This window comes from Maniola jurtina, chromosome 26, assembly GCF_905333055.1.
Source record: "Maniola jurtina chromosome 26, ilManJurt1.1, whole genome shotgun sequence".
Taxonomy (NCBI): Eukaryota; Metazoa; Arthropoda; class Insecta; order Lepidoptera; family Nymphalidae; genus Maniola; species Maniola jurtina.
The window spans coordinates 3,366,589-3,392,445 of NC_060054.1; the positions used below are offsets into that span (position 1 = coordinate 3,366,589).

Here is a 25,857-nt window from a genome sequence, read left to right on the forward strand (position 1 = left end):
AAAAAAAACGCTCGCTTCGCTCGCGCACGCCTAAAAAAAAAAAAACGCTCGCTTCGCTCGCGCACGCCTAAAAAAAAAAACGCTCGCTTCGCTCGCGCACGCCTAAAAAAAAAAAACGCTCGCTTCGCTCGCGCACGCCTAAAAAAAAAAACGCTCGCTTCGCTCGCGCACGCCTAAAAAAAAAAACGCTCGCTTCGCTCGCGCACCCCTAAAAGAAAAAACGCTCGCTTTTATTCACAAGACATTCTACACCCTACCTACCTAGGGTACAGCCGTATAGAGGTAGTAGCTCTATCTAGAGTCGCTTCGTATCGTAGAGTAGGTACCTAAACAGGTGTTCGGTGTGTTTTGTTTGAAAACTACATATTATTATGTACTAACATTGTTTATGTCCTAATAACCTACGATAAACACAAAAATATATATAAATCTTATATGTAATACTTACTTACCAACTTCAATTTTATCATTCATTCATTCTAACTATGCCAATACGACACTTAGTATTAATTAGTAGATAGGTACACTACACTACACTACACTATACTATATTTCTAATGAATCATAAATACAAATTTAGTTCATTTCACCTACTCGTACCTAAGATATTCATCTATAAACTCTACTCTACTCTACTCTACTTACAGTTATTAGGTACTGCTGGCTGGCTGTCTGTTGTATAAACTACGTACGAGTAGGTACTAGGTACCAGTACCACTCACTAACACTAAAACTAAACTTCTCACTTTATTTCATTTCATCATATCAATAATTACGTACCTACCTACCTACCTACCTACCTACTTACTTACTTAAATAATTAATTAATTAATACTTAAGTACATACATACATCGCACATCACAATATCCTGCCGAACCCGATCCCGACTCCCGACTCCCGCTCCGTGACCTACCTACCTACCTACCTCTCATCTAACTACGTCATACTACGTTAGATACAATTACCTATTTATTTCTTTTCTTTTCTCTTTTCTTTTATACCTAAAAAATAGCAAAAGGCAAAAGCTCACGAATGATGTACGAGTATGTGTGTACCTACCTACCTACCTACCTACCTACCTACCTACCTACCTACCTATAGTTTTATTTTTATTTTTATTTTATTTTTTATGCGACGTTGTCGCTTCGCTGTCTCTACGAGTGTCCAACATGCAACGTCGCATTTTCAAAACAAATATGAGACAAACTACTCGCTAAGCCTCGTCGCCAACCCCACCTTACGACTCACTATATATATGCCGTCTCGCGATATCAGTTTTTTAATAGTTCTCTCACATCACCGGTCGCACGCGCGTGTACGCAACGTACACGTATATTTGTGATTTAGATCGTTTTTAAACTCCTCAACAACAATGTCCGGACGTGGCAAAGGCGGCAAAGTTAAGGGAAAGGTCAAGTCTCGCTCCAACCGTGCCGGTCTACAGTTCCCCGTCGGACGTATTCACAGGCTGCTGAGGAAGGGCAACTACGCTGAACGCGTCGGTGCCGGCGCGCCCGTTTATCTCGCGGCCGTGATGGAGTATCTCGCCGCTGAAGTTCTCGAGTTGGCCGGCAACGCGGCGCGCGACAACAAGAAGACCAGGATCATACCGAGGCATCTTCAGCTGGCCATCCGCAACGACGAGGAACTGAACAAGCTTCTCTCCGGCGTGACTATCGCACAGGGTGGCGTGCTGCCGAACATCCAAGCTGTCCTGTTGCCCAAGAAGACCGAGAAGAAGGCCTAATAATTTATCTTCTTCTTGGTACCTACCTACTCGATATACTACTTATCGAGAAATATGAACAAAAGGCCCTTTTCAGGGCCACAAAACTGTTCCAATGTTATTATTATCAACGATACAACAATCGCGCACATACACACACTCTTTATAAGTAGGTCATTATATCGATACATTTACGTAGGTAATAATATATAAATTATATACAGCTATTGTAAAGAGAGAAATTTTTTTTTTTTTTTCTTTTTTAAATTGAATTCAAAAACGCTTCAACCCGTAATAGATTACCTACCTAGTTTAGACCTAAACAGGCGCTTCATAATTAATCGCCTCGTATTTATTATTACTGGTATACATGGTGGTACATTGTATTATAATTGTACATACATAATATTACACACACGCACGCACGCACCTACCTACGTCTAATAATAATTATTATTAAGATACATGTAAGAATTACGCCTATTCGCACGAAATACGTAAACATAAACTCATTTTTTTTTTATTTTTTTTTTTTTTCCCGCGAGCGGCGAGCGGGCCGGGGGGGAATGGATTAAACGCCGCACTCTCTCCCCTCTCTCGCGAACAGTAATCGTTTGACGATTGGTCGAATTGGTTGCAACCGCTCGCCGCAGCCGCTACTGGTACCGCGTTGAAAAACTAACAAAACTCGAAGACCCCAAAAAATTTGGCGCACACACTTCTCTTCTATCGTCTCAACGATACATACAGCGGTCTCGTGCGTAACTCGTGTGTTTGTTTTTATAATATATAGTGCTCGCAGTTCGTTAGTTTGTACAATATGCCACCCAAGACTAGCGGCAAGGCAGCCAAGAAATCCGGCAAGGCCCAGAAGAACATCTCCAAGTCTGACAAGAAAAAGAAGAAGCACAAGAGGAAGGAGAGCTACGCCATTTACATTTACAAGGTGCTCAAGCAGGTCCACCCCGACACCGGTATCTCCAGTAAGGCCATGTCGATCATGAACTCGTTCGTGAACGACATATTCGAGCGCATCGCCGCCGAGGCCTCCCGTCTCGCCCACTACAACAAGAGGTCGACGATCACCTCCAGGGAGGTGCAGACCTCTGTGAGACTACTGCTGCCGGGAGAGCTGGCCAAGCACGCGGTCAGTGAAGGCACAAAGGCCGTCACCAAGTACACTAGCTCGAAGTGAGCTAGCCCATCGCGTCTTGTCTTCCTCGTTGAAGTGAACGAGATGTAAACAAAAGGCCCTTTTCAGGGCCACAAAAAGATTCAGATTTTTTACTTACCTACTTACTTTTATTGACTCCAAAAAATGTTAGTTTGTTATTTGTTAGTTGTTACCTACCACTGTTAATCACATCACCAACCTAATGGTTAAAATATATTATCGTAGTTTATCTATTCAATCGGTGCTTAATCGCCTAGCCGTAAGTAGGTATCTACATATTTAAATACTACATTACATACATTAACTTCGCTTGTAAAATATAATAATACCTATTAGGCAAGTAATAATACTATTATTATTTTTACATACTTGTATTTTACTCTCACGCCCGTGTACAAAAGTAAGTACCTAGTAGACAACTATGACAAAATACCTAAAATACCTACCTATATTTAATAATATAAAACTTAAGTTGTATATGTATGTATGTATGTATGTATGTCTGTCTGTCTGTCTGTCTGTCTTTCTGTTTTTGTAAGTCATCATAGACTTCTTAGACAGTACAATAATATTGTATCAATAGTTATTCAATTAAATATTATTAAAACAAAAAATATATACCTACACGTGATATTATATTATTATTGCATATCTTTCTCGTCTCTCTCTCTCTCTCTCTCACACGCGCGCGCAGTGCACTGCGGTGCCCGCTTCCCCTCTCGCCCCTCTCCCCCGCGTGCCAGTCCATATATAAGGTTCAGATCCTGGTAGCAAAATTTTTATAAACTAACAGTGTCGGTTGCGACTGGACGCACGCAAAGTTTAACATACATTTATTTTTTTCTTTTATAGAAAAAAAAAGGAGATAGTAGAAGAATATGGCCCGCACGAAGCAGACCGCTCGCAAGTCCACCGGAGGTAAAGCGCCTCGCAAGCAGCTGGCAACCAAGGCTGCACGCAAGAGCGCTCCCGCCACCGGCGGCGTGAAGAAGCCTCACCGCTACAGACCGGGCACTGTGGCGCTTCGTGAGATCCGTCGTTACCAGAAGAGCACCGAACTCCTGATCCGCAAGCTTCCGTTCCAGCGGCTGGTGCGCGAGATAGCTCAGGACTTCAAGACCGACCTCCGATTCCAGAGCTCCGCCGTGATGGCCCTGCAGGAGGCCAGCGAAGCGTACCTAGTGGGACTCTTCGAAGATACCAACCTGTGCGCCATCCACGCAAAACGTGTCACCATCATGCCGAAGGACATCCAGCTGGCGCGCAGGATCAGGGGCGAACGCGCCTAAAACTGTGTGCGAGCGTCGTCGGGTGGTCACTTGCCTAATTGTGCAATTGCAAAAGGCCCTTTTCAGGGCCACAAAACTTTCGTTTGATACCTACTTTATTACTCTACCTACACTGTAGGTGTGCCACGAGTGTGGCATTTTTTTACACTGTTGTTCAACCTACTCGTGTTGGTTTGGTTGATTATTATTATTGAAATAAATATGTAGTACGCGTCTTTTTAATTACCCCACCTACCTAGTTTTGTTTATTAGCACATTATTCGTAACTCTACTCATGATCCAGAGTCGTACCTACGTCATTGGAATCGTCTTGATGGCGCGAGTACTACCATTGGGTAGGTGGTTAAGGTTAAGAGTAAATACAATTCGGTGGAAAAATAATCAAAACGGTGAATTTAATGCGCGGGTTTCTATAAGAAAGACAGAAAGAAAGACAGACAGACAGACGCAGTGCAAAGTTTTGTCTTCATAAGTCCCCCCCCCCACTCCTCCCCCCTCCTGCCCCACCAACACCCAAGATGTTGTGTGTCTCTTTCTCTCTACCAACGGGCGACGGCGGCCACATGCGATAGCGCTAACACGTAAGCATATTTAAGGCCCCGTCTGGTGAAAATTTTATGTTTTCACTGTTTGTTGCAGCGCGCGCGCGGTGTTCATTCTTTTGAATTATTGAAGAGGAGATACAAACAAACAGAGGATGACCGGTCGCGGTAAAGGCGGAAAGGGATTGGGGAAAGGTGGTGCCAAGCGTCACAGGAAAGTGCTGCGTGACAACATCCAAGGTATCACCAAGCCGGCCATCCGTCGTCTGGCGCGCAGGGGTGGAGTGAAGCGTATATCCGGTCTGATATACGAGGAGACCCGCGGCGTGTTGAAAGTGTTCCTCGAGAACGTGATCCGCGACGCCGTCACCTACACGGAGCACGCCAAGAGGAAGACCGTCACCGCCATGGACGTCGTTTACGCTCTGAAACGTCAGGGTCGCACCCTGTACGGTTTCGGAGGTTAGAGGACTCCTTCAGTACCACGCCACGCCTACGTTTACTTACCTAGGTGGCGTTAAAAGAAAAAGGCCCTTTTCAGGGCCGCATATATTTCGATTATTCTATTATCACTTCTCTTGTTGTGTTTATTTATTTGCACTTTACACCTTCCTACACTAACACAGCACAGATAAGATACAGTAGTGCTGCAAACAATACTTACTAATGAAAATCATAGATTGATACTTACTTAATTAATTAATTAATTAATTAATTAATGTAGGGTGACGCGCGTACCCAGATACACGTCAATGATAGTAGTCGAACTGTGAATGTTGTCAAGAGTCGTTGAATACTCGTAGGTACCTAGGTTCCTATTATGCATATACTTGCGTGTGTGTAGGTACATAATAGGGACATTGTTATCCATCACTTTATATTTTGTTATTTAATAAAATCAATTCAATATTCACGGTGCCTATTCTCATAATCCAACTACCTAGGTCCACCTATGTACGTCGTACGTAACTAATTAGAGGTAGGTAAGTACTTGTATTTAAGTACTTATATATTTTCTTTGTACATAACTAACTAAGTGGCTGCATGGTAATTATTTATTATTAGCAAGTATCAATATTCCATAATGGAGTTTAAGTTTAATAATAAATATGTAATGTGTTAGTGCCCTCGATGTACAGAATGTCGCGACCGGGCCGGCTAGGCTGGCCGAGCCGCGCGCGCCTCCTCAGCGCCGCAAGTGAGTTATCCATTATCCGTCTTTTCATTATTATTTGTACATTAATGAGAACATAAAAGGAATACAATTATATTTTTCTATATCATATCGGTATACCTCTATCTAAATAATCAGACCGTCAGCGGGAGACTACAATTATTCGTACACGCCGAGAGATCGAGTCGTGTTTTACGAGGCTCCACTTCGATCGGGCTAAAGTACATATGCATCCGACTCAGTGTTGATATGAGTGGTCAGATCGATAGAATAGAATCTCAGCTTTTAATTTGGCAAGACATACAATGATTAAGCATTGTTTTATAGAGAAAAATGGCTTTTAAACGGGACCCGAGGTACGCGACTAGCGGTGTATCGAAATTAAACATCGATCGCTCCGCTGGCGCGGCGGTGACGCGCTATTGGATTACACCACGACACGGCCGGGCTCATGATAAAACGACACGTTCGTTGCAAATGATGGAAAATTTAAATGGGAATATATAATTTTGTTTTAATCTGATGCATGCTAGTGAAAAGTTGTAAGTATTCGTACGGGAAAATGTCTAGCGACATCGCGGTTCTCCTTACGGTATAGCCACGAGCCTTACTACCGACAGCGACCTCGTGCGGCGTATCGCTATTTGTATCGTTAAAAGTTCGGTGCAAAGTTGCTCTCAAGTCTCAGTGTATACTTACTAGTTGTTAGTAGTTAGTTACTACCTATTAATTTTTTTCGTGTTGTGTGTGCGTGCATCATCAAATAATAGCAAAGAAAATGTCAGACACCGCAGTCGCATCCGAAGCACCGGCGCCGGCGACACCCGCGAAGAAACCGAAAACATCGGCGGGCGCCGGCAGCGCTGCCGCCAAGAAGCCGAAGGCGAAGCCCACCCATCCTAAAACTTCCGAGATGGTGAACAGCGCGATCAAGGAGCTCAAGGAGAGGAGCGGCTCGTCGCTGCAGGCCATCAAAAAGTACATCGCCGCCCAGTACAAGGTAGACGCGGAGAAGATGGCACCTTTCATCAGGAAGTACCTGAAGAGCGCCGTCGAATCCGGCGCGCTGATCCAGACCAAGGGCAAGGGCGCGTCGGGCTCGTTCAAGCTCGAGTCGAAGTCGTCCGCGTCCAAGAAGCCCGCCGGCGGCAAGGGCGCCGCCGCGTCCGCCGCCTCCGCGAGGGCCAAGAAGGCCGCCTCCACCGCGGCCGCGGCCGGCGCGAAGGGCGGCAAGAAGGCCACCGCCGCGGCGGCCGCCTCGTCCCCGTCTCGGGCGAAGACCGCCGCCGCGACCGCCAGGGACAAGAAGGCCGCCGCGGCCAAGAGGAAGAAGCCGGCCGCGAAGAAGACCTCCGTCGCCGCCGCGTCCCCGGCCAAGGCCAAGGGGGCCGCCTCCAAGGCGAAGAAGACCGCCAAGCCGCCCACGAAGAAACCTAAAGCGCCGAAACCGAAGAAGGCCGCGCCCAAGTCGAAACCCGCCGCCAAGAAGGCCGCCGCTGCTAAAAAGTAAGCTCAGCTCCACTGGCTGCCGCCTTCGGCCTTCGTCGAACTGCTCGCTAATCGCCGTACGTACGTGCGTGCCTGCCTGCCGCTCGCTGCTCGATGCGGCGGACGGACGACGGATCGGCGATGATGCGCGCGTTCAAGAGTTCTGCGTGCGGCTTTACAACCGCAACAATAAAAAGCCCTTTTCAGGGCTAACACACATTTCCTAGATACCTACCGAATATAATTGACATTCGTGCGTTTTTATTATATCTACCTACCAACCAACCAACCAACCAACCAACCTATGTACCTACCTACCAGCTACTTTTTTTTTTTTCTTCTAAGGATCACCATTCCTGAGATACTGCGATTCTAAAAGTTTTCCTTTCAATTTACCGTTTAACTTATAACGTAAGTATATTATATGACTCCATTTTCGACAAATCACTTTGGTCACGCCAGAGGGCGTCTCGGCGGGCGGGAAAAGCTAACTTTGTAACTTTGGGAAGGAGAGTGAAAGGCTAGACAATATGTTTATTATTGTGATTTTGAAATGGCTAGAGAGTAAATAAATAATCATTATTATCATTGTGACTCGAACCGACATTTACCTAACTTACTACTACCTAATTTTTAGCTCCATAATTTATATCTCGCTTCGCTCGCGCACGCCTAAAAAAAAAACGCTCGCTTCGCTCGCGCACCCCTAAAAAAAAAAACGCTCGCTTCGCTCGCGCACGCCTAAAAAAAAAAAAAACGCTCGCTTCGCTCGCGCACGCCTAAAAAAAAAAACGCTCGCTTCGCTCGCGCACGCCTAAAAAAAAAAAACGCTCGCTTCGCTCGCGCACGCCTAAAAAAAAAACGCTCGCTTCGCTCGCGCACGCCTAAAAAAAAAAACGCTCGCTTCGCTCGCGCACGCCTAAAAAAAAAAAACGCTCGCTTCGCTCGCGCACGCCTAAAAAAAAAAAAACGCTCGCTTCGCTCGCGCACGCCTAAAAAAAAAAAACGCTCGCTTCGCTCGCGCACGCCTAAAAAAAAAAAACGCTCGCTTCGCTCGCGCACGCCTAAAAAAAAAAACGCTCGCTTCGCTCGCGCACGCCTAAAAAAAAAAACGCTCGCTTCGCTCGCGCACCCCTAAAAGAAAAAACGCTCGCTTTTATTCACAAGACATTCTACACCCTACCTACCTAGGGTACAGCCGTATAGAGGTAGTAGCTCTATCTAGAGTCGCTTCGTATCGTAGAGTAGGTACCTAAACAGGTGTTCGGTGTGTTTTGTTTGAAAACTACATATTATTATGTACTAACATTGTTTATGTCCTAATAACCTACGATAAACACAAAAATATATATAAATCTTATATGTAATACTTACTTACCAACTTCAATTTTATCATTCATTCATTCTAACTATGCCAATACGACACTTAGTATTAATTAGTAGATAGGTACACTACACTACACTACACTATACTATATTTCTAATGAATCATAAATACAAATTTAGTTCATTTCACCTACTCGTACCTAAGATATTCATCTATAAACTCTACTCTACTCTACTCTACTTACAGTTATTAGGTACTGCTGGCTGGCTGTCTGTTGTATAAACTACGTACGAGTAGGTACTAGGTACCAGTACCACTCACTAACACTAAAACTAAACTTCTCACTTTATTTCATTTCATCATATCAATAATTACGTACCTACCTACCTACCTACCTACCTACTTACTTACTTAAATAATTAATTAATTAATACTTAAGTACATACATACATCGCACATCACAATATCCTGCCGAACCCGATCCCGACTCCCGACTCCCGCTCCGTGACCTACCTACCTACCTACCTCTCATCTAACTACGTCATACTACGTTAGATACAATTACCTATTTATTTCTTTTCTTTTCTCTTTTCTTTTATACCTAAAAAATAGCAAAAGGCAAAAGCTCACGAATGATGTACGAGTATGTGTGTACCTACCTACCTACCTACCTACCTACCTACCTACCTACCTACCTATAGTTTTATTTTTATTTTTATTTTATTTTTTATGCGACGTTGTCGCTTCGCTGTCTCTACGAGTGTCCAACATGCAACGTCGCATTTTCAAAACAAATATGAGACAAACTACTCGCTAAGCCTCGTCGCCAACCCCACCTTACGACTCACTATATATATGCCGTCTCGCGATATCAGTTTTTTAATAGTTCTCTCACATCACCGGTCGCACGCGCGTGTACGCAACGTACACGTATATTTGTGATTTAGATCGTTTTTAAACTCCTCAACAACAATGTCCGGACGTGGCAAAGGCGGCAAAGTTAAGGGAAAGGTCAAGTCTCGCTCCAACCGTGCCGGTCTACAGTTCCCCGTCGGACGTATTCACAGGCTGCTGAGGAAGGGCAACTACGCTGAACGCGTCGGTGCCGGCGCGCCCGTTTATCTCGCGGCCGTGATGGAGTATCTCGCCGCTGAAGTTCTCGAGTTGGCCGGCAACGCGGCGCGCGACAACAAGAAGACCAGGATCATACCGAGGCATCTTCAGCTGGCCATCCGCAACGACGAGGAACTGAACAAGCTTCTCTCCGGCGTGACTATCGCACAGGGTGGCGTGCTGCCGAACATCCAAGCTGTCCTGTTGCCCAAGAAGACCGAGAAGAAGGCCTAATAATTTATCTTCTTCTTGGTACCTACCTACTCGATATACTACTTATCGAGAAATATGAACAAAAGGCCCTTTTCAGGGCCACAAAACTGTTCCAATGTTATTATTATCAACGATACAACAATCGCGCACATACACACACTCTTTATAAGTAGGTCATTATATCGATACATTTACGTAGGTAATAATATATAAATTATATACAGCTATTGTAAAGAGAGAAATTTTTTTTTTTTTTTCTTTTTTAAATTGAATTCAAAAACGCTTCAACCCGTAATAGATTACCTACCTAGTTTAGACCTAAACAGGCGCTTCATAATTAATCGCCTCGTATTTATTATTACTGGTATACATGGTGGTACATTGTATTATAATTGTACATACATAATATTACACACACGCACGCACGCACCTACCTACGTCTAATAATAATTATTATTAAGATACATGTAAGAATTACGCCTATTCGCACGAAATACGTAAACATAAACTCATTTTTTTTTTATTTTTTTTTTTTTTCCCGCGAGCGGCGAGCGGGCCGGGGGGGAATGGATTAAACGCCGCACTCTCTCCCCTCTCTCGCGAACAGTAATCGTTTGACGATTGGTCGAATTGGTTGCAACCGCTCGCCGCAGCCGCTACTGGTACCGCGTTGAAAAACTAACAAAACTCGAAGACCCCAAAAAATTTGGCGCACACACTTCTCTTCTATCGTCTCAACGATACATACAGCGGTCTCGTGCGTAACTCGTGTGTTTGTTTTTATAATATATAGTGCTCGCAGTTCGTTAGTTTGTACAATATGCCACCCAAGACTAGCGGCAAGGCAGCCAAGAAATCCGGCAAGGCCCAGAAGAACATCTCCAAGTCTGACAAGAAAAAGAAGAAGCACAAGAGGAAGGAGAGCTACGCCATTTACATTTACAAGGTGCTCAAGCAGGTCCACCCCGACACCGGTATCTCCAGTAAGGCCATGTCGATCATGAACTCGTTCGTGAACGACATATTCGAGCGCATCGCCGCCGAGGCCTCCCGTCTCGCCCACTACAACAAGAGGTCGACGATCACCTCCAGGGAGGTGCAGACCTCTGTGAGACTACTGCTGCCGGGAGAGCTGGCCAAGCACGCGGTCAGTGAAGGCACAAAGGCCGTCACCAAGTACACTAGCTCGAAGTGAGCTAGCCCATCGCGTCTTGTCTTCCTCGTTGAAGTGAACGAGATGTAAACAAAAGGCCCTTTTCAGGGCCACAAAAAGATTCAGATTTTTTACTTACCTACTTACTTTTATTGACTCCAAAAAATGTTAGTTTGTTATTTGTTAGTTGTTACCTACCACTGTTAATCACATCACCAACCTAATGGTTAAAATATATTATCGTAGTTTATCTATTCAATCGGTGCTTAATCGCCTAGCCGTAAGTAGGTATCTACATATTTAAATACTACATTACATACATTAACTTCGCTTGTAAAATATAATAATACCTATTAGGCAAGTAATAATACTATTATTATTTTTACATACTTGTATTTTACTCTCACGCCCGTGTACAAAAGTAAGTACCTAGTAGACAACTATGACAAAATACCTAAAATACCTACCTATATTTAATAATATAAAACTTAAGTTGTATATGTATGTATGTATGTATGTATGTCTGTCTGTCTGTCTGTCTGTCTTTCTGTTTTTGTAAGTCATCATAGACTTCTTAGACAGTACAATAATATTGTATCAATAGTTATTCAATTAAATATTATTAAAACAAAAAATATATACCTACACGTGATATTATATTATTATTGCATATCTTTCTCGTCTCTCTCTCTCTCTCTCTCACACGCGCGCGCAGTGCACTGCGGTGCCCGCTTCCCCTCTCGCCCCTCTCCCCCGCGTGCCAGTCCATATATAAGGTTCAGATCCTGGTAGCAAAATTTTTATAAACTAACAGTGTCGGTTGCGACTGGACGCACGCAAAGTTTAACATACATTTATTTTTTTCTTTTATAGAAAAAAAAAGGAGATAGTAGAAGAATATGGCCCGCACGAAGCAGACCGCTCGCAAGTCCACCGGAGGTAAAGCGCCTCGCAAGCAGCTGGCAACCAAGGCTGCACGCAAGAGCGCTCCCGCCACCGGCGGCGTGAAGAAGCCTCACCGCTACAGACCGGGCACTGTGGCGCTTCGTGAGATCCGTCGTTACCAGAAGAGCACCGAACTCCTGATCCGCAAGCTTCCGTTCCAGCGGCTGGTGCGCGAGATAGCTCAGGACTTCAAGACCGACCTCCGATTCCAGAGCTCCGCCGTGATGGCCCTGCAGGAGGCCAGCGAGGCGTATCTGGTCGGACTATTCGAAGACACCAACCTGTGCGCCATCCACGCAAAACGTGTCACCATCATGCCGAAGGACATCCAGCTGGCGCGCAGGATCAGGGGCGAACGCGCCTAAAACTGTGTGCGAGCGTCGTCGGGTGGTCACTTGCCTAATTGTGCAATTGCAAAAGGCCCTTTTCAGGGCCACAAAACTTTCGTTTGATACCTACTTTATTACTCTACCTACACTGTAGGTGTGCCACGAGTGTGGCATTTTTTTACACTGTTGTTCAACCTACTCGTGTTGGTTTGGTTGATTATTATTATTGAAATAAATATGTAGTACGCGTCTTTTTAATTACCCCACCTACCTAGTTTTGTTTATTAGCACATTATTCGTAACTCTACTCATGATCCAGAGTCGTACCTACGTCATTGGAATCGTCTTGATGGCGCGAGTACTACCATTGGGTAGGTGGTTAAGGTTAAGAGTAAATACAATTCGGTGGAAAAATAATCAAAACGGTGAATTTAATGCGCGGGTTTCTATAAGAAAGACAGAAAGAAAGACAGACAGACAGACGCAGTGCAAAGTTTTGTCTTCATAAGTCCCCCCCCCCACTCCTCCCCCCTCCTGCCCCACCAACACCCAAGATGTTGTGTGTCTCTTTCTCTCTACCAACGGGCGACGGCGGCCACATGCGATAGCGCTAACACGTAAGCATATTTAAGGCCCCGTCTGGTGAAAATTTTATGTTTCACTGTTTGTTGCAGCGCGCGCGCGGTGTTCATTCTTTTGAATTATTGAAGAGGAGATACAAACAAACAGAGGATGACCGGTCGCGGTAAAGGCGGAAAGGGATTGGGGAAAGGTGGTGCCAAGCGTCACAGGAAAGTGCTGCGTGACAACATCCAAGGTATCACCAAGCCGGCCATCCGTCGTCTGGCGCGCAGGGGTGGAGTGAAGCGTATATCCGGTCTGATATACGAGGAGACCCGCGGCGTGTTGAAAGTGTTCCTCGAGAACGTGATCCGCGACGCCGTCACCTACACGGAGCACGCCAAGAGGAAGACCGTCACCGCCATGGACGTCGTTTACGCTCTGAAACGTCAGGGTCGCACCCTGTACGGTTTCGGAGGTTAGAGGACTCCTTCAGTACCACGCCACGCCTACGTTTACTTACCTAGGTGGCGTTAAAAGAAAAAGGCCCTTTTCAGGGCCGCATATATTTCGATTATTCTATTATCACTTCTCTTGTTGTGTTTATTTATTTGCACTTTACACCTTCCTACACTAACACAGCACAGATAAGATACAGTAGTGCTGCAAACAATACTTACTAATGAAAATCATAGATTGATACTTACTTAATTAATTAATTAATTAATTAATTAATGTAGGGTGACGCGCGTACCCAGATACACGTCAATGATAGTAGTCGAACTGTGAATGTTGTCAAGAGTCGTTGAATACTCGTAGGTACCTAGGTTCCTATTATGCATATACTTGCGTGTGTGTAGGTACATAATAGGGACATTGTTATCCATCACTTTATATTTTGTTATTTAATAAAATCAATTCAATATTCACGGTGCCTATTCTCATAATCCAACTACCTAGGTCCACCTATGTACGTCGTACGTAACTAATTAGAGGTAGGTAAGTACTTGTATTTAAGTACTTATATATTTTCTTTGTACATAACTAACTAAGTGGCTGCATGGTAATTATTTATTATTAGCAAGTATCAATATTCCATAATGGAGTTTAAGTTTAATAATAAATATGTAATGTGTTAGTGCCCTCGATGTACAGAATGTCGCGACCGGGCCGGCTAGGCTGGCCGAGCCGCGCGCGCCTCCTCAGCGCCGCAAGTGAGTTATCCATTATCCGTCTTTTCATTATTATTTGTACATTAATGAGAACATAAAAGGAATACAATTATATTTTTCTATATCATATCGGTATACCTCTATCTAAATAATCAGACCGTCAGCGGGAGACTACAATTATTCGTACACGCCGAGAGATCGAGTCGTGTTTTACGAGGCTCCACTTCGATCGGGCTAAAGTACATATGCATCCGACTCAGTGTTGATATGAGTGGTCAGATCGATAGAATAGAATCTCAGCTTTTAATTTGGCAAGACATACAATGATTAAGCATTGTTTTATAGAGAAAAATGGCTTTTAAACGGGACCCGAGGTACGCGACTAGCGGTGTATCGAAATTAAACATCGATCGCTCCGCTGGCGCGGCGGTGACGCGCTATTGGATTACACCACGACACGGCCGGGCTCATGATAAAACGACACGTTCGTTGCAAATGATGGAAAATTTAAATGGGAATATATAATTTTGTTTTAATCTGATGCATGCTAGTGAAAAGTTGTAAGTATTCGTACGGGAAAATGTCTAGCGACATCGCGGTTCTCCTTACGGTATAGCCACGAGCCTTACTACCGACAGCGACCTCGTGCGGCGTATCGCTATTTGTATCGTTAAAAGTTCGGTGCAAAGTTGCTCTCAAGTCTCAGTGTATACTTACTAGTTGTTAGTAGTTAGTTACTACCTATTAATTTTTTTCGTGTTGTGTGTGCGTGCATCATCAAATAATAGCAAAGAAAATGTCAGACACCGCAGTCGCATCCGAAGCACCGGCCCCGGCGACACCCGCGAAGAAGCCCAAGGCCTCCGCGGGCGCCGGCGGCGCCGCCGCCAAGAAGCCGAAAGCGAAGCCCACCCATCCGAAGACGTCCGAGATGGTGAACAGCGCCATCAAGGAGCTCAAGGAGAGGAGCGGCTCGTCGCTGCAGGCCATCAAAAAGTACATCGCCGCCCAGTACAAGGTAGACGCGGAGAAGATGGCACCTTTCATCAGGAAGTACCTGAAGAGCGCCGTCGAATCCGGCGCGCTGATCCAGACCAAGGGCAAGGGCGCGTCGGGCTCGTTCAAGCTCGAGTCGAAGTCGTCCGCGTCCAAGAAGCCCGCCGGCGGCAAGGGCGCCGCCGCGTCCGCCGCCTCCGCGAGGGCCAAGAAGGCCGCCTCCACCGCGGCCGCGGCCGGCGCGAAGGGCGGCAAGAAGGCCACCGCCGCGGCGGCCGCCTCGTCCCCGTCTCGGGCGAAGACCGCCGCCGCGACCGCCAGGGACAAGAAGGCCGCCGCGGCCAAGAGGAAGAAGCCGGCCGCGAAGAAGACCTCCGTCGCCGCCGCGTCCCCGGCCAAGGCCAAGGGGGCCGCCTCCAAGGCGAAGAAGACCGCCAAGCCGCCCACGAAGAAACCTAAAGCGCCGAAACCGAAGAAGGCCGCGCCCAAGTCGAAACCCGCCGCCAAGAAGGCCGCCGCTGCTAAAAAGTAAGCTCAGCTCCACTGGCTGCCGCCTTCGGCCTTCGTCGAACTGCTCGCTAATCGCCGTACGTACGTGCGTGCCTGCCTGCCGCTCGCTGCTCGATGCGGCGGACGGACGACGGATCGGCGATGATGCGCGCGTTCAAGAGTTCTGCGTGCGGCTTTACAACCGCAACAATAAAAAGCCCTTTTCAGGGCTAACACACATTTCCTAGATACCTACCGAATATAATTGACATTCGTGCGTTTTTATTATATCTACCTACCAACCAACCAACCAACCAACCAACCTATGTACCTACCTACCAGCTACTTTTTTTTTTTTCTTCTAAGGATCACCATTCCTGAGATACTGCGATTCTAAAAGTTTTCCTTTCAATTTACCGTTTAACTTATAACGTAAGTATATTATATGACTCCATTTTCGACAAATCACTTTGGTCACGCCAGAGGGCGTCTCGGCGGGCGGGAAAAGCTAACTTTGTAACTTTGGGAAGGAGAGTGAAAGGCTAGACAATATGTTTATTATTGTGATTTTGAAATGGCTAGAGAGTAAATAAATAATCATTATTATCATTGTGACTCGAACCGACATTTACCTAACTTACTACTACCTAATTTTTAGCTCCATAATTTATATCTCGCTTCGCTCGCGCACGCCTAAAAAAAAAACGCTCGCTTCGCTCGCGCACCCCTAAAAAAAAAAACGCCCGCTTCGCTCGCGCACGCCTAAAAAAAAAAAAAACGCTCGCTTCGCTCGCGCACGCCTAAAAAAAAAAACGCTCGCTTCGCTCGCGCACGCCTAAAAAAAAAAAACGCTCGCTTCGCTCGCGCACGCCTAAAAAAAAAAACGCTCGCTTCGCTCGCGCACGCCTAAAAAAAAAAACGCCCGCTTCGCTCGCGCACGCCTAAAAAAAAAAACGCTCGCTTCGCTCGCGCACGCCTAAAAAAAAAAAAACGCTCGCTTCGCTCGCGCACGCCTAAAAAAAAAAAACGCTCGCTTCGCTCGCGCACGCCTAAAAAAAAAAAACGCTCGCTTCGCTCGCGCACGCCTAAAAAAAAAAACGCTCGCTTCGCTCGCGCACGCCTAAAAAAAAAAACGCTCGCTTCGCTCGCGCACCCCTAAAAGAAAAAACGCTCGCTTTTATTCACAAGACATTCTACACCCTACCTACCTAGGGTACAGCCGTATAGAGGTAGTAGCTCTATCTAGAGTCGCTTCGTATCGTAGAGTAGGTACCTAAACAGGTGTTCGGTGTGTTTTGTTTGAAAACTACATATTATTATGTACTAACATTGTTTATGTCCTAATAACCTACGATAAACACAAAAATATATATAAATCTTATATGTAATACTTACTTACCAACTTCAATTTTATCATTCATTCATTCTAACTATGCCAATACGACACTTAGTATTAATTAGTAGATAGGTACACTACACTACACTACACTATACTATATTTCTAATGAATCATAAATACAAATTTAGTTCATTTCACCTACTCGTACCTAAGATATTCATCTATAAACTCTACTCTACTCTACTCTACTTACAGTTATTAGGTACTGCTGGCTGGCTGTCTGTTGTATAAACTACGTACGAGTAGGTACTAGGTACCAGTACCACTCACTAACACTAAAACTAAACTTCTCACTTTATTTCATTTCATCATATCAATAATTACGTACCTACCTACCTACCTACCTACCTACTTACTTACTTAAATAATTAATTAATTAATACTTAAGTACATACATACATCGCACATCACAATATCCTGCCGAACCCGATCCCGACTCCCGACTCCGACTCCGACCTTAATATTAATATAAGGATTTTAAATTCGCTGTTTTTATAGAGCTTTGCACCTGACAGCATCTGCGCATGCGTAGCTTCTATGCGGGCGGGGCGAGCGAGCATGGCAGGCGCGAGCCGCGAACTAAACATACTAGGTAATATAATTCCGTAAAATTAAATGTAAATTAGTTTTGAATTATCTAACTAAGTTATATTCGCTAGATAGTATTTAAGATTCCCTACAAAATGGGTGTAAGTTTCATCAATGTACGTAGAATAGAGTCGAAAATATTGAAAATGAAATACCTAAAACTATAGAAAATTGCGAAAGTTAGACAATTTTCCGATTGTTTGTAAATACTTGATTGGCTTATTGCAAAGTGTTACATATCGATGGATAGCGGAAAATAAGAGCTTTATAATTATGTAAACTGTTTGTGTGTGCGGCAAATAGTTTAGAAGATAATTACGTAAATATGTAAATCATAGTCCAAAATAATAACAAAATAATCGCTTTTGGCACGCAGGCTTTCCCTACGGTATAGCTGAGGTTTACCTTCAGTCACGTACATCTCCTTCCCCCGTCCCCCGCGCTAAAATTATTTCAGTCAATCGTCAAGAACTCTGCAATCATATGAATAACTGTAAACTGATAAACATCAGAAGAATCTTTTTCGTCAGCTCAGCAAAGATGCTTTTATCAAGAATCACGAAACGAAAGGACCTGTGTTCGACGGTTCATCCAGTTTAAGCGAGATCAAGTACTGCTATACCCTACTTCGACGATACCTGCACTTGTAAAAATCCGGGTAATCTTTGTTAGTGACTTCCAGCGGAAGTTTAACAGAGGTACCAGGATATAAATGTTCAATATGGGCACACTAAAATCTAGTGGGCAACTTCTTTTAAAGCCAGCCTTTTTCAAGGCTGTTTTGAAGATCCGCCTCTAAGCCACGCTGATGCAACCTACCGTCCTACGGGCTGTAGCTTCTCTTCCAAAGATCCTTTCGCAAGTTGAAACGACAGCTACAGAAAATTTGCCACCCTACTTCTACAGTACACATGGGCACGAACAAGAACTTCGTCCGGGGAATCTTTCAATCAATCTGGCTGTCTTGTTCAAGACTGAGACGCGCCTCAGTTTACAACAAACTAGTATTTTTCGAGGCTCGAGAAGATTTCTTTTATCACAAAAACCTGCCGAGGTACTGTGAAAGAGTCTTATTCAAGACTTCAGTTCACACCTTCAATTTAATCGGAATCCCAACCCCGGACGGAGGTCGAAATCTTAACTACTGCTTTTGCGCTGGTGTCTGACCTCTCGCTCTGATTTCATAGTGGAAGTGGGATAGCGATAAGTATTGGCTTCAAGTAAGGAATGCGAGGAGATTCATATTTGCAGAGCCGCTGGTGTCCGATCTCTCGCTCTAATTTCATAGTCGAAGTGGAATAGCGATAAAGAGCCTGAGCGAGGAGGTACAATGTAAAGATTCGTTTTCAGCAGACACTGGTGTCTGACCTCTCGCTCTAATTTCATAGTCGAAGTGCGAAAGCGATAAGTATTTACTTCAAGTAAGGCGCGTGAGGAGGTATAATGACGGAGGTATAGATTCATGTGTGCAGCAGCACTGATGTCTGACCTTTCGCTCTAATTTCGAAGTCTCATAGAAGATTCATAGTCGAAGTAGCATAGCGATAAGTAATTTCTTCAAGGAGCGTGTGTGCAGTAGGGCCTGCATAGTAGTCCTGTGTCAGTCATGACCGATTCGGTCATTTGACTGAGGTCGCGCAAAAGTACTGATGAACGAATCAGTCGTTTTTGACCGATTCGGTTCAACCAGTCGCCACGAACCAAGAACGAAGAATGAAACTAAAAAATATTGAAAGAAATGATCTACAGATCATTCAATATTTCTTCATTGCCGGTATGTTGGCACGATAGTAGCGCGATGGTAGCCCTGTTTCATTGTAAAATCGTAGGTATCTACCTACTTCATTTAGGCAACACGTGTATATGAGATGCATAAGGTTTTTAGTATGTATAAATCTTAACATAATGATTAAACACGTTTATAAATAAAAGCTCAATTAAAGAGATAGGTAATTACATCATAACAGTGCATACAATCGGGAAAAATATTACAATAATGCAGCGATTTTGAACCCGCGTCGTCGGATGACCTATAACGAAACGCGAAACTATACGAAACGAGCGTGCGCAATTTGAGACTTGGAGTCTCATTGTCCGATTCACGACTGACGACTGAGACTGAGTACCGAATACCGATACATTCGTGAGGAACGAAGAGCAATCATGACTGATTGGATCGAAGTACCGAAAAGTACCGAATGACTGATGACTGATGAACGACCGAAAAGATCTCAGTCGTTGCTCTAATCAGTACTTGAACGACCGAATCGCAGAGATAACGATTGACACAGGACTACTGCATAGTATACTCAATCCAAAAACTTAAAAACCTACATAATATGGGCAGAAGCATCTTTTCTGGGGGCTGCCGCGGTAGTTTGACAGCTAGAATGTGACGATTCTCGTAAGATCCATCGATCGATTTTCGTAAAAATCGATGTCGGTCAAATGTCAGTTACGTTCTCCCTGTAGTGTGGCCATTGTGGCATCCTACTTGCCTGCCAGTGCTAGAAATACAGATACGCAGTAGTACCTTCGATAAATACCGATTAGTACGTATAACGTAACGTTACGAGCAGTTACGGTAACGGTTACGATTAACGTGACAAAGTGCATCAACAGAAATTGCCTATAGAATCGGTGCTCGGTGCTTTACACTCTCTTTATAACAAAATAAATAATTGTTTTTGTTAGTTTCGTTAGTCTATTTTTTTATCTAGTGGTCAGTCGGTCAGTTTTTATCTAGTGGTTTGGTCTACAAAGTTTGTTGCAAAGTGTTCACTACATACTCGTATTATTAATACGCAATATTTCAGCTACAAAAAGCGTAACACAGCAAAAACAGTAATGCTAGGAGCAAGCGTCGTTCTAGCTGGTATAAAGCGAGTAAAAGGAACGAAATGCATAGTTATTGTTATGAATACATTATTATAATGCGTAATAGGCGTGCACTAAGCGTAATATTAGACTGGAATAAATACATGCACTAAGCGCACTTGCACTAAGCATTGGATATCTTGCATGAAACACTAAGCATAACATGATAAAAACATGGTTATCTTGCATAAAATTGCTTGAAAATTCTTGCACTAATGATAGAATAGGTACCTCCTTTGATAGGGATATAGCAATAAGCAGTAGGTACGTACCACTATAGTCTGTAAACCACGCACGAAATATTGTACATCGACCTTTACAAAGAGATAACGGTTTTGTGAAGCGTTGTCTCTATCGTTGCGACAAAACGTCACATAGAAACGAGTGACAAGGCCGAAAGCTGTTTCTAAAGGTCGATGTACAATATTTCTTGCAGGCTACACTGTATAATATAAAGTAATTAAAAAATAAATAAAAGCCATTGTCAGTAAGCATTAGATAGGCGAAGCTTTTTTTACACACAGATTTTTTTTGAACGAAAATGGTGCAGTAACCACAGAATAATAACTCACTTTTCACAACAAAACTTAGGTCATTCTCTTAGACTCGGTCATAAAAATTTGTCTGTGGTCTTAAAAGAAAAGTCGAAATTGTTTATGTTCTTTTATTTTATAAACCTATTGAATTTCAAAGAAAAAGTTAGGAAGAACCCTAGCAGAACTGCTTGTTTTGTTATGTTGGCAGTACTGCGCCTCTTTCAGTGTTACTGTCATAGTGTTGGTATTGAAGCACTACCACCATTTCATACATTTTCATAATTTTCGTTTTATTTGCAATATTAATATTTATTTATTTGCAAGCATACGTTGTTTTATTATGTCCCCGAAAAGCCCGACATATTGCTATTTACTTATTAACAGCTATTTGAGTATTATTCTACATCTAATATGTTACATTTTTTTTTTAAATTGAATAACGAAAAAAGAAGACCTAATTAATTATAGAAGTAAAACGGCAAGTGTTGGATTACCAAAATTACTTGGATATATACAAAGGTACCTAGATGCTTTATTATAAATTATAACTAGTGTGTAGATTCTTTTTAAAAATGGGGAGATTTGGACCAGTCAAATTAGTTAACAGAATGAGCCACATTAACTGCATAAAACTGTGCCTACTATATGACAAGGGAAATACAACCATTAATAAATTATTACTTAAATATAATTTTAATAAATAAATGAATGAAAAAAAAAATCATGAGCGATTTAAATACCTCTAATCGACACAAGATGGCGTTACCTCAAAACTGTACTTAGCGATATACAAAGGTACCTAGATGCTTTTTTATAAATTATAACTAGTGTGTAGATTCTTTTTAATAATAACAAGTGTAAATTAAAAATTTATAACACCCCCGACAAGTGAAGTTACAGTAACTAGAAAAGACCGAAAAGACCTGATAACTTTCAAACGGCTGAAGCGATTTTCTTGGACTATTCCGCGCCTACGATCCAAAGTATCAGAGTTTTCCAAAACATCATTTTCAAATAAATAATTATGTATCAAGGCAACGTCCATCTTGACAGCTTGACATTTGTCAATTGACATAATATTATGAACCTAACGGTTATGTAACCTTCTTTTCTACAAGAAAACTAGAAAAGAGCTGATAACTCTTAAACGGCTGCACCAATTTTTTTGGATTATAGCTAAGAACACTCTCGATCAAGCCACCTTTCAAACAAAAAAAACTAAATTAAAATCGGTTCATTCGTTTAGGCGCTACGATGCCACAGACAGATACACAGATACAAAGACACACAGATACACAGATACACAGATACACACGTCAAACTTATAACACCCCTCTTTTTGGGTCGGGGGTTAAAAATGGGGAGATTTGGACCAGTCAAATTAGTTAACAGAATGAGCCACATTAACTGCATAAAACTGTGCCTACTATATGACAAGGGAAATACAACCATTAATAAATTATTACTTAAATATAATTCTAATAAATAAATAAATGAAAAAAAAAATCATGAGCGATTTAAATACCTCTAATCGACACAAGATGGCGTTACCTCAAAACTGTACTTAGCGAGCTTTCATGTTTAAAGATGGGCTTACCTCAACACTGTACTTAGCGAGCTTTCATGTTTAAAGATGGGCTTACCTCAACACTGTACTTAGCGAGCTTTCATGTTTAAAGATGGGCTTACCTCAACACTGTACTTAGCGAGCTTTCATGTTTAAAGATGGGCTTACCTCAACACTGTACTTAGCGAGCTTTCATGTTTAACGCGGCGGTCTCCGTTTTCGTCGATACTAAAGTTTACTAAAATGGAAATAGGTTAGGAACGCATGGATCGAAAAATTTGAAATTAATATATAATATTTTTCATTATATCCCCTTGGATTTGGTCCGATAAAAACATGATTGGACAAACTTTCCTCGATAGAAAAAAAATCAGAAGTTTGGTCTAAAACCTTAGGCTTTTGGGTTTTTCTCTTTAATGACAAAGCTCTTAAAGACGTAACTTTCACCATAGGTGTAAAACAATCAAATAAATAATTCGGTCCGATCATTTCACAGTAAGTGCTATATTTCAAATTATATTCTAAATTATTTGATTTCACGCTTCCTCGCTTATTCTCTTCAAATCGCGTACAGAGCGAGTACAAAGAATTTTCGACCCTATTGTTGAGTCTTATGGGCCGTAATTACGTTATCTTGTCAGTCATACCCGTCGCCTCAGCGCGGCAGGACCTGTTTCGGGTTTCATAAGCATTTTGTCATACTGTAATTGTACAGAATGCCATAGAGTAGTAAATTCAGTACTATGTTATAAAGTATTTTTATTTAGGATTTTTCTAGATTTTAAGATAAGTTTATATTGTGCATTTATTACATTAAAAAATTAATTATTTTAAAAAGAATGCAGTAAACAGTACATTGCAGTGTAGTGAAGCTAATATTAGGTCATAATAGACCAGGACTTATAATTTGAAAATAAAAATTAATTAATCTGAGTGCTCTATCCCGGTAGCTCAAAGATCAAAAACCAAACTTGTAAAATGCATAAGTATTAGAAGATAAGATGGAAAAAAACTTTATTGATATCAATTTAAAGGTTTTTAGGGGAAAGTACTAATTATTATGAAAATAGGATGAGAGGAGACCGCGTATAAGCAAGCGTAGTGTAGGACGTCCTCCAGCACGATGGACTGATGATATAAAGCGGCTGGCGCTCTTTAGGGAAGGCCCATGTCCAACAGTGGACATCCACGGGCTCATAATGATGATGATGATGATCATGATTATTATGAAAATGACATCCACTTTCAAGTCCGAGATGTTTATCCAAGGTGTTATAATTTTTAGTTTCTTCACTTGCTATGCAATGATATCATTTATTAGGGTTCCGTACCTCAAAAAGAAAAGCGGAACGCTTATAAGATCAATTTGCTGTCTGTTTGTCTGTCTATCTAACTGTATGTCTGTCTATCTGTCCGCCTGTCAGTCTGTTTTGTCCGTGTGTGTTGTGTCTGTCAGGAAAACCTATAGGGTACTTCCCGTTGACCTAGAATCATGAAATTTGGCAAAAACCATGAATTTATGGGTTCATTAAAAAACAATGTGTTTTAATTTTCAAAGTAAGATAACTATACCAAGTGGGGTATCATATAAAAGGGGTTTACCTGAACATTCTAAAACTGATTTTAATTTATTTTTAAGCATAATAGTTTTTGATTTATCTTGCAAAATGTCGGAAAAATACCTGAGTACGGATACGGAAACTTGGTGCGCGAGTCTGACTCGCACTTGGCTGGTTTTTTTATGTATATACGTCACTAAGTAGTCAATAATAAGTTTGATCAAAAATTGCAGTGTCATAAATGTTTTATAGATCAAAAAAATAATCATACTATTAAATATTCCTTCAACTTAGACCTTATTGTCACAGCTTAAAAGTTGAAAATGTGCAAAACAAAATTTCATACGTACTTAATACTTTTTCTCATAAAACTAGTTCAATTTACAAGAAATGAAAGATCCTATTGTGTTTGCCTTTGTCAATACAAAGGATCTTTGTGGCTTTTGTGTTCCCACTCACGTATACTAACATTAAAATATCGATGTTAAAATATTCGTTGTAAAACTTACCTTATGCAGTTATTCTTAAAGTATACATTAAATTGTTATTGGGACGAGAGTTGCTTCGTTTTGGAATGCCAAATCAGTGTATCAATTTTTCTTGTTTTGAATCGAAAGGTAAGAACAGTAATAAAATGTAACTACTGAAATCGTTTGTTCGTAGCTTTTATAGGTTCGTGAGAAGTAGTATTGTTGTATGATAATTTGGTCAATTTACAGATCAAATTTCTCAAAATCCTGTCTTAGTGCGGGTCTACGTTATATAGAGAACCAACTGCACCTTTTCAAAATCACTTCAAAATCCCATCAGGACCAGTCCTGGCACAATTGTTAGTTAGTGGTAGTACCTTTTCACCCCCACTTTTTTTCATATTACATCCGTTAGGTCAATTTTTTCGTATAAAATGTAGCCTATGTTACCCGGATCTTTACGACAAATCGATTTACACCTCATTCATCAAAATCAGCCCAGTAGTTTCGGCGCTACGGTGGAACACACAGAATCTGGATACAAACACACACACATACATATACAGACTGCTAAAATCATAACTCTTCCTTTAGGCTTTGGCGCAATGGGGTAAAAAAACAGGCTGAATTGAGAACCACCTTCTTTTTGGAAGTTGGTTAAAAATTAAAAAGGGAGCAAGCAACAGACCATTTAGACTATTTACTTTTCCAGACGTTTTAGATACTATCTCATTCAGCGTTTATGTCATCCAACTATGAAATTTGACGTCTGGCTAATGAGGTGTTCTAATCATACAGACTATTCACAATTCCAGACGTTTTGCTACTTGTGCATTTTGTTTTTATGGCGTACAGCTAAGTTGACTCTCTGCTGACTGGGTAATCTGCTTTGATGTCATCTAGCTGAATTGTCTATTGGCTTACTAGGCACTTTGCTTTCATGCCAGTCAACGTAAAATTGTCTTTTAGCGAAAAGGTAATGACCTCTTTTTCTGGATGCCTAATGATAGGCATCCAGAAAAAGAGCTCAGCTTCTGAATTAGAGAACATAATTACTACAAATTTAAAATTTGAATCAATGGCCCGAATCTGAATATAACAAAAAAGCTATAAAATATTTTAATCTCTGTCTTGACTTTGTTCAGTATCATATAAAAACATTTCTCCAG

General features: G+C 42.3%; 8 protein-coding genes across 8 annotated transcripts in view; all 8 read left to right on the plus strand.

Moving 5' to 3' along the window:
* Positions 1-25,857, plus strand: part of LOC123878693 — a 317,944-nt gene that overhangs the window by 122,700 nt on the left and 169,387 nt on the right. The window lies entirely within an intron of this gene.
* LOC123878702 (histone H2A) lies at positions 1,220-2,645 on the plus strand. Its single transcript, XM_045926018.1, has one exon. It carries the CDS (start codon positions 1,374-1,376, stop codon positions 1,746-1,748), a length of 375 nt encoding a protein of 124 aa, XP_045781974.1. The 5' UTR covers positions 1,220-1,373; the 3' UTR covers positions 1,749-2,645.
* LOC123878712 (histone H2B) lies at positions 2,546-3,001 on the plus strand. Its single transcript, XM_045926027.1, has one exon. The coding sequence runs from the start codon at positions 2,548-2,550 to the stop codon at positions 2,920-2,922; it is 375 nt and encodes a 124-aa protein (XP_045781983.1). The 5' UTR covers positions 2,546-2,547; the 3' UTR covers positions 2,923-3,001.
* LOC123878689 (histone H3) lies at positions 3,700-4,253 on the plus strand. Its single transcript, XM_045926002.1, has one exon. It carries the CDS (start codon positions 3,780-3,782, stop codon positions 4,188-4,190), a length of 411 nt encoding a protein of 136 aa, XP_045781958.1. The 5' UTR covers positions 3,700-3,779; the 3' UTR covers positions 4,191-4,253.
* On the plus strand, positions 6,075-7,641 carry LOC123878674 (histone H1B-like). Its single transcript, XM_045925987.1, has one exon. The coding sequence runs from the start codon at positions 6,685-6,687 to the stop codon at positions 7,414-7,416; it is 732 nt and encodes a 243-aa protein (XP_045781943.1). The 5' UTR covers positions 6,075-6,684; the 3' UTR covers positions 7,417-7,641.
* On the plus strand, positions 9,541-10,154 carry LOC123878704 (histone H2A). The gene has a single exon (XM_045926020.1). The coding sequence runs from the start codon at positions 9,694-9,696 to the stop codon at positions 10,066-10,068; it is 375 nt and encodes a 124-aa protein (XP_045781976.1). The 5' UTR covers positions 9,541-9,693; the 3' UTR covers positions 10,069-10,154.
* LOC123878720 (histone H2B) lies at positions 10,763-11,321 on the plus strand. The gene has a single exon (XM_045926037.1). It carries the CDS (start codon positions 10,868-10,870, stop codon positions 11,240-11,242), a length of 375 nt encoding a protein of 124 aa, XP_045781993.1. The 5' UTR covers positions 10,763-10,867; the 3' UTR covers positions 11,243-11,321.
* Positions 14,404-15,960, plus strand: LOC123878663 (histone H1B-like). Its single transcript, XM_045925975.1, has one exon. The coding sequence runs from the start codon at positions 15,004-15,006 to the stop codon at positions 15,733-15,735; it is 732 nt and encodes a 243-aa protein (XP_045781931.1). The 5' UTR covers positions 14,404-15,003; the 3' UTR covers positions 15,736-15,960.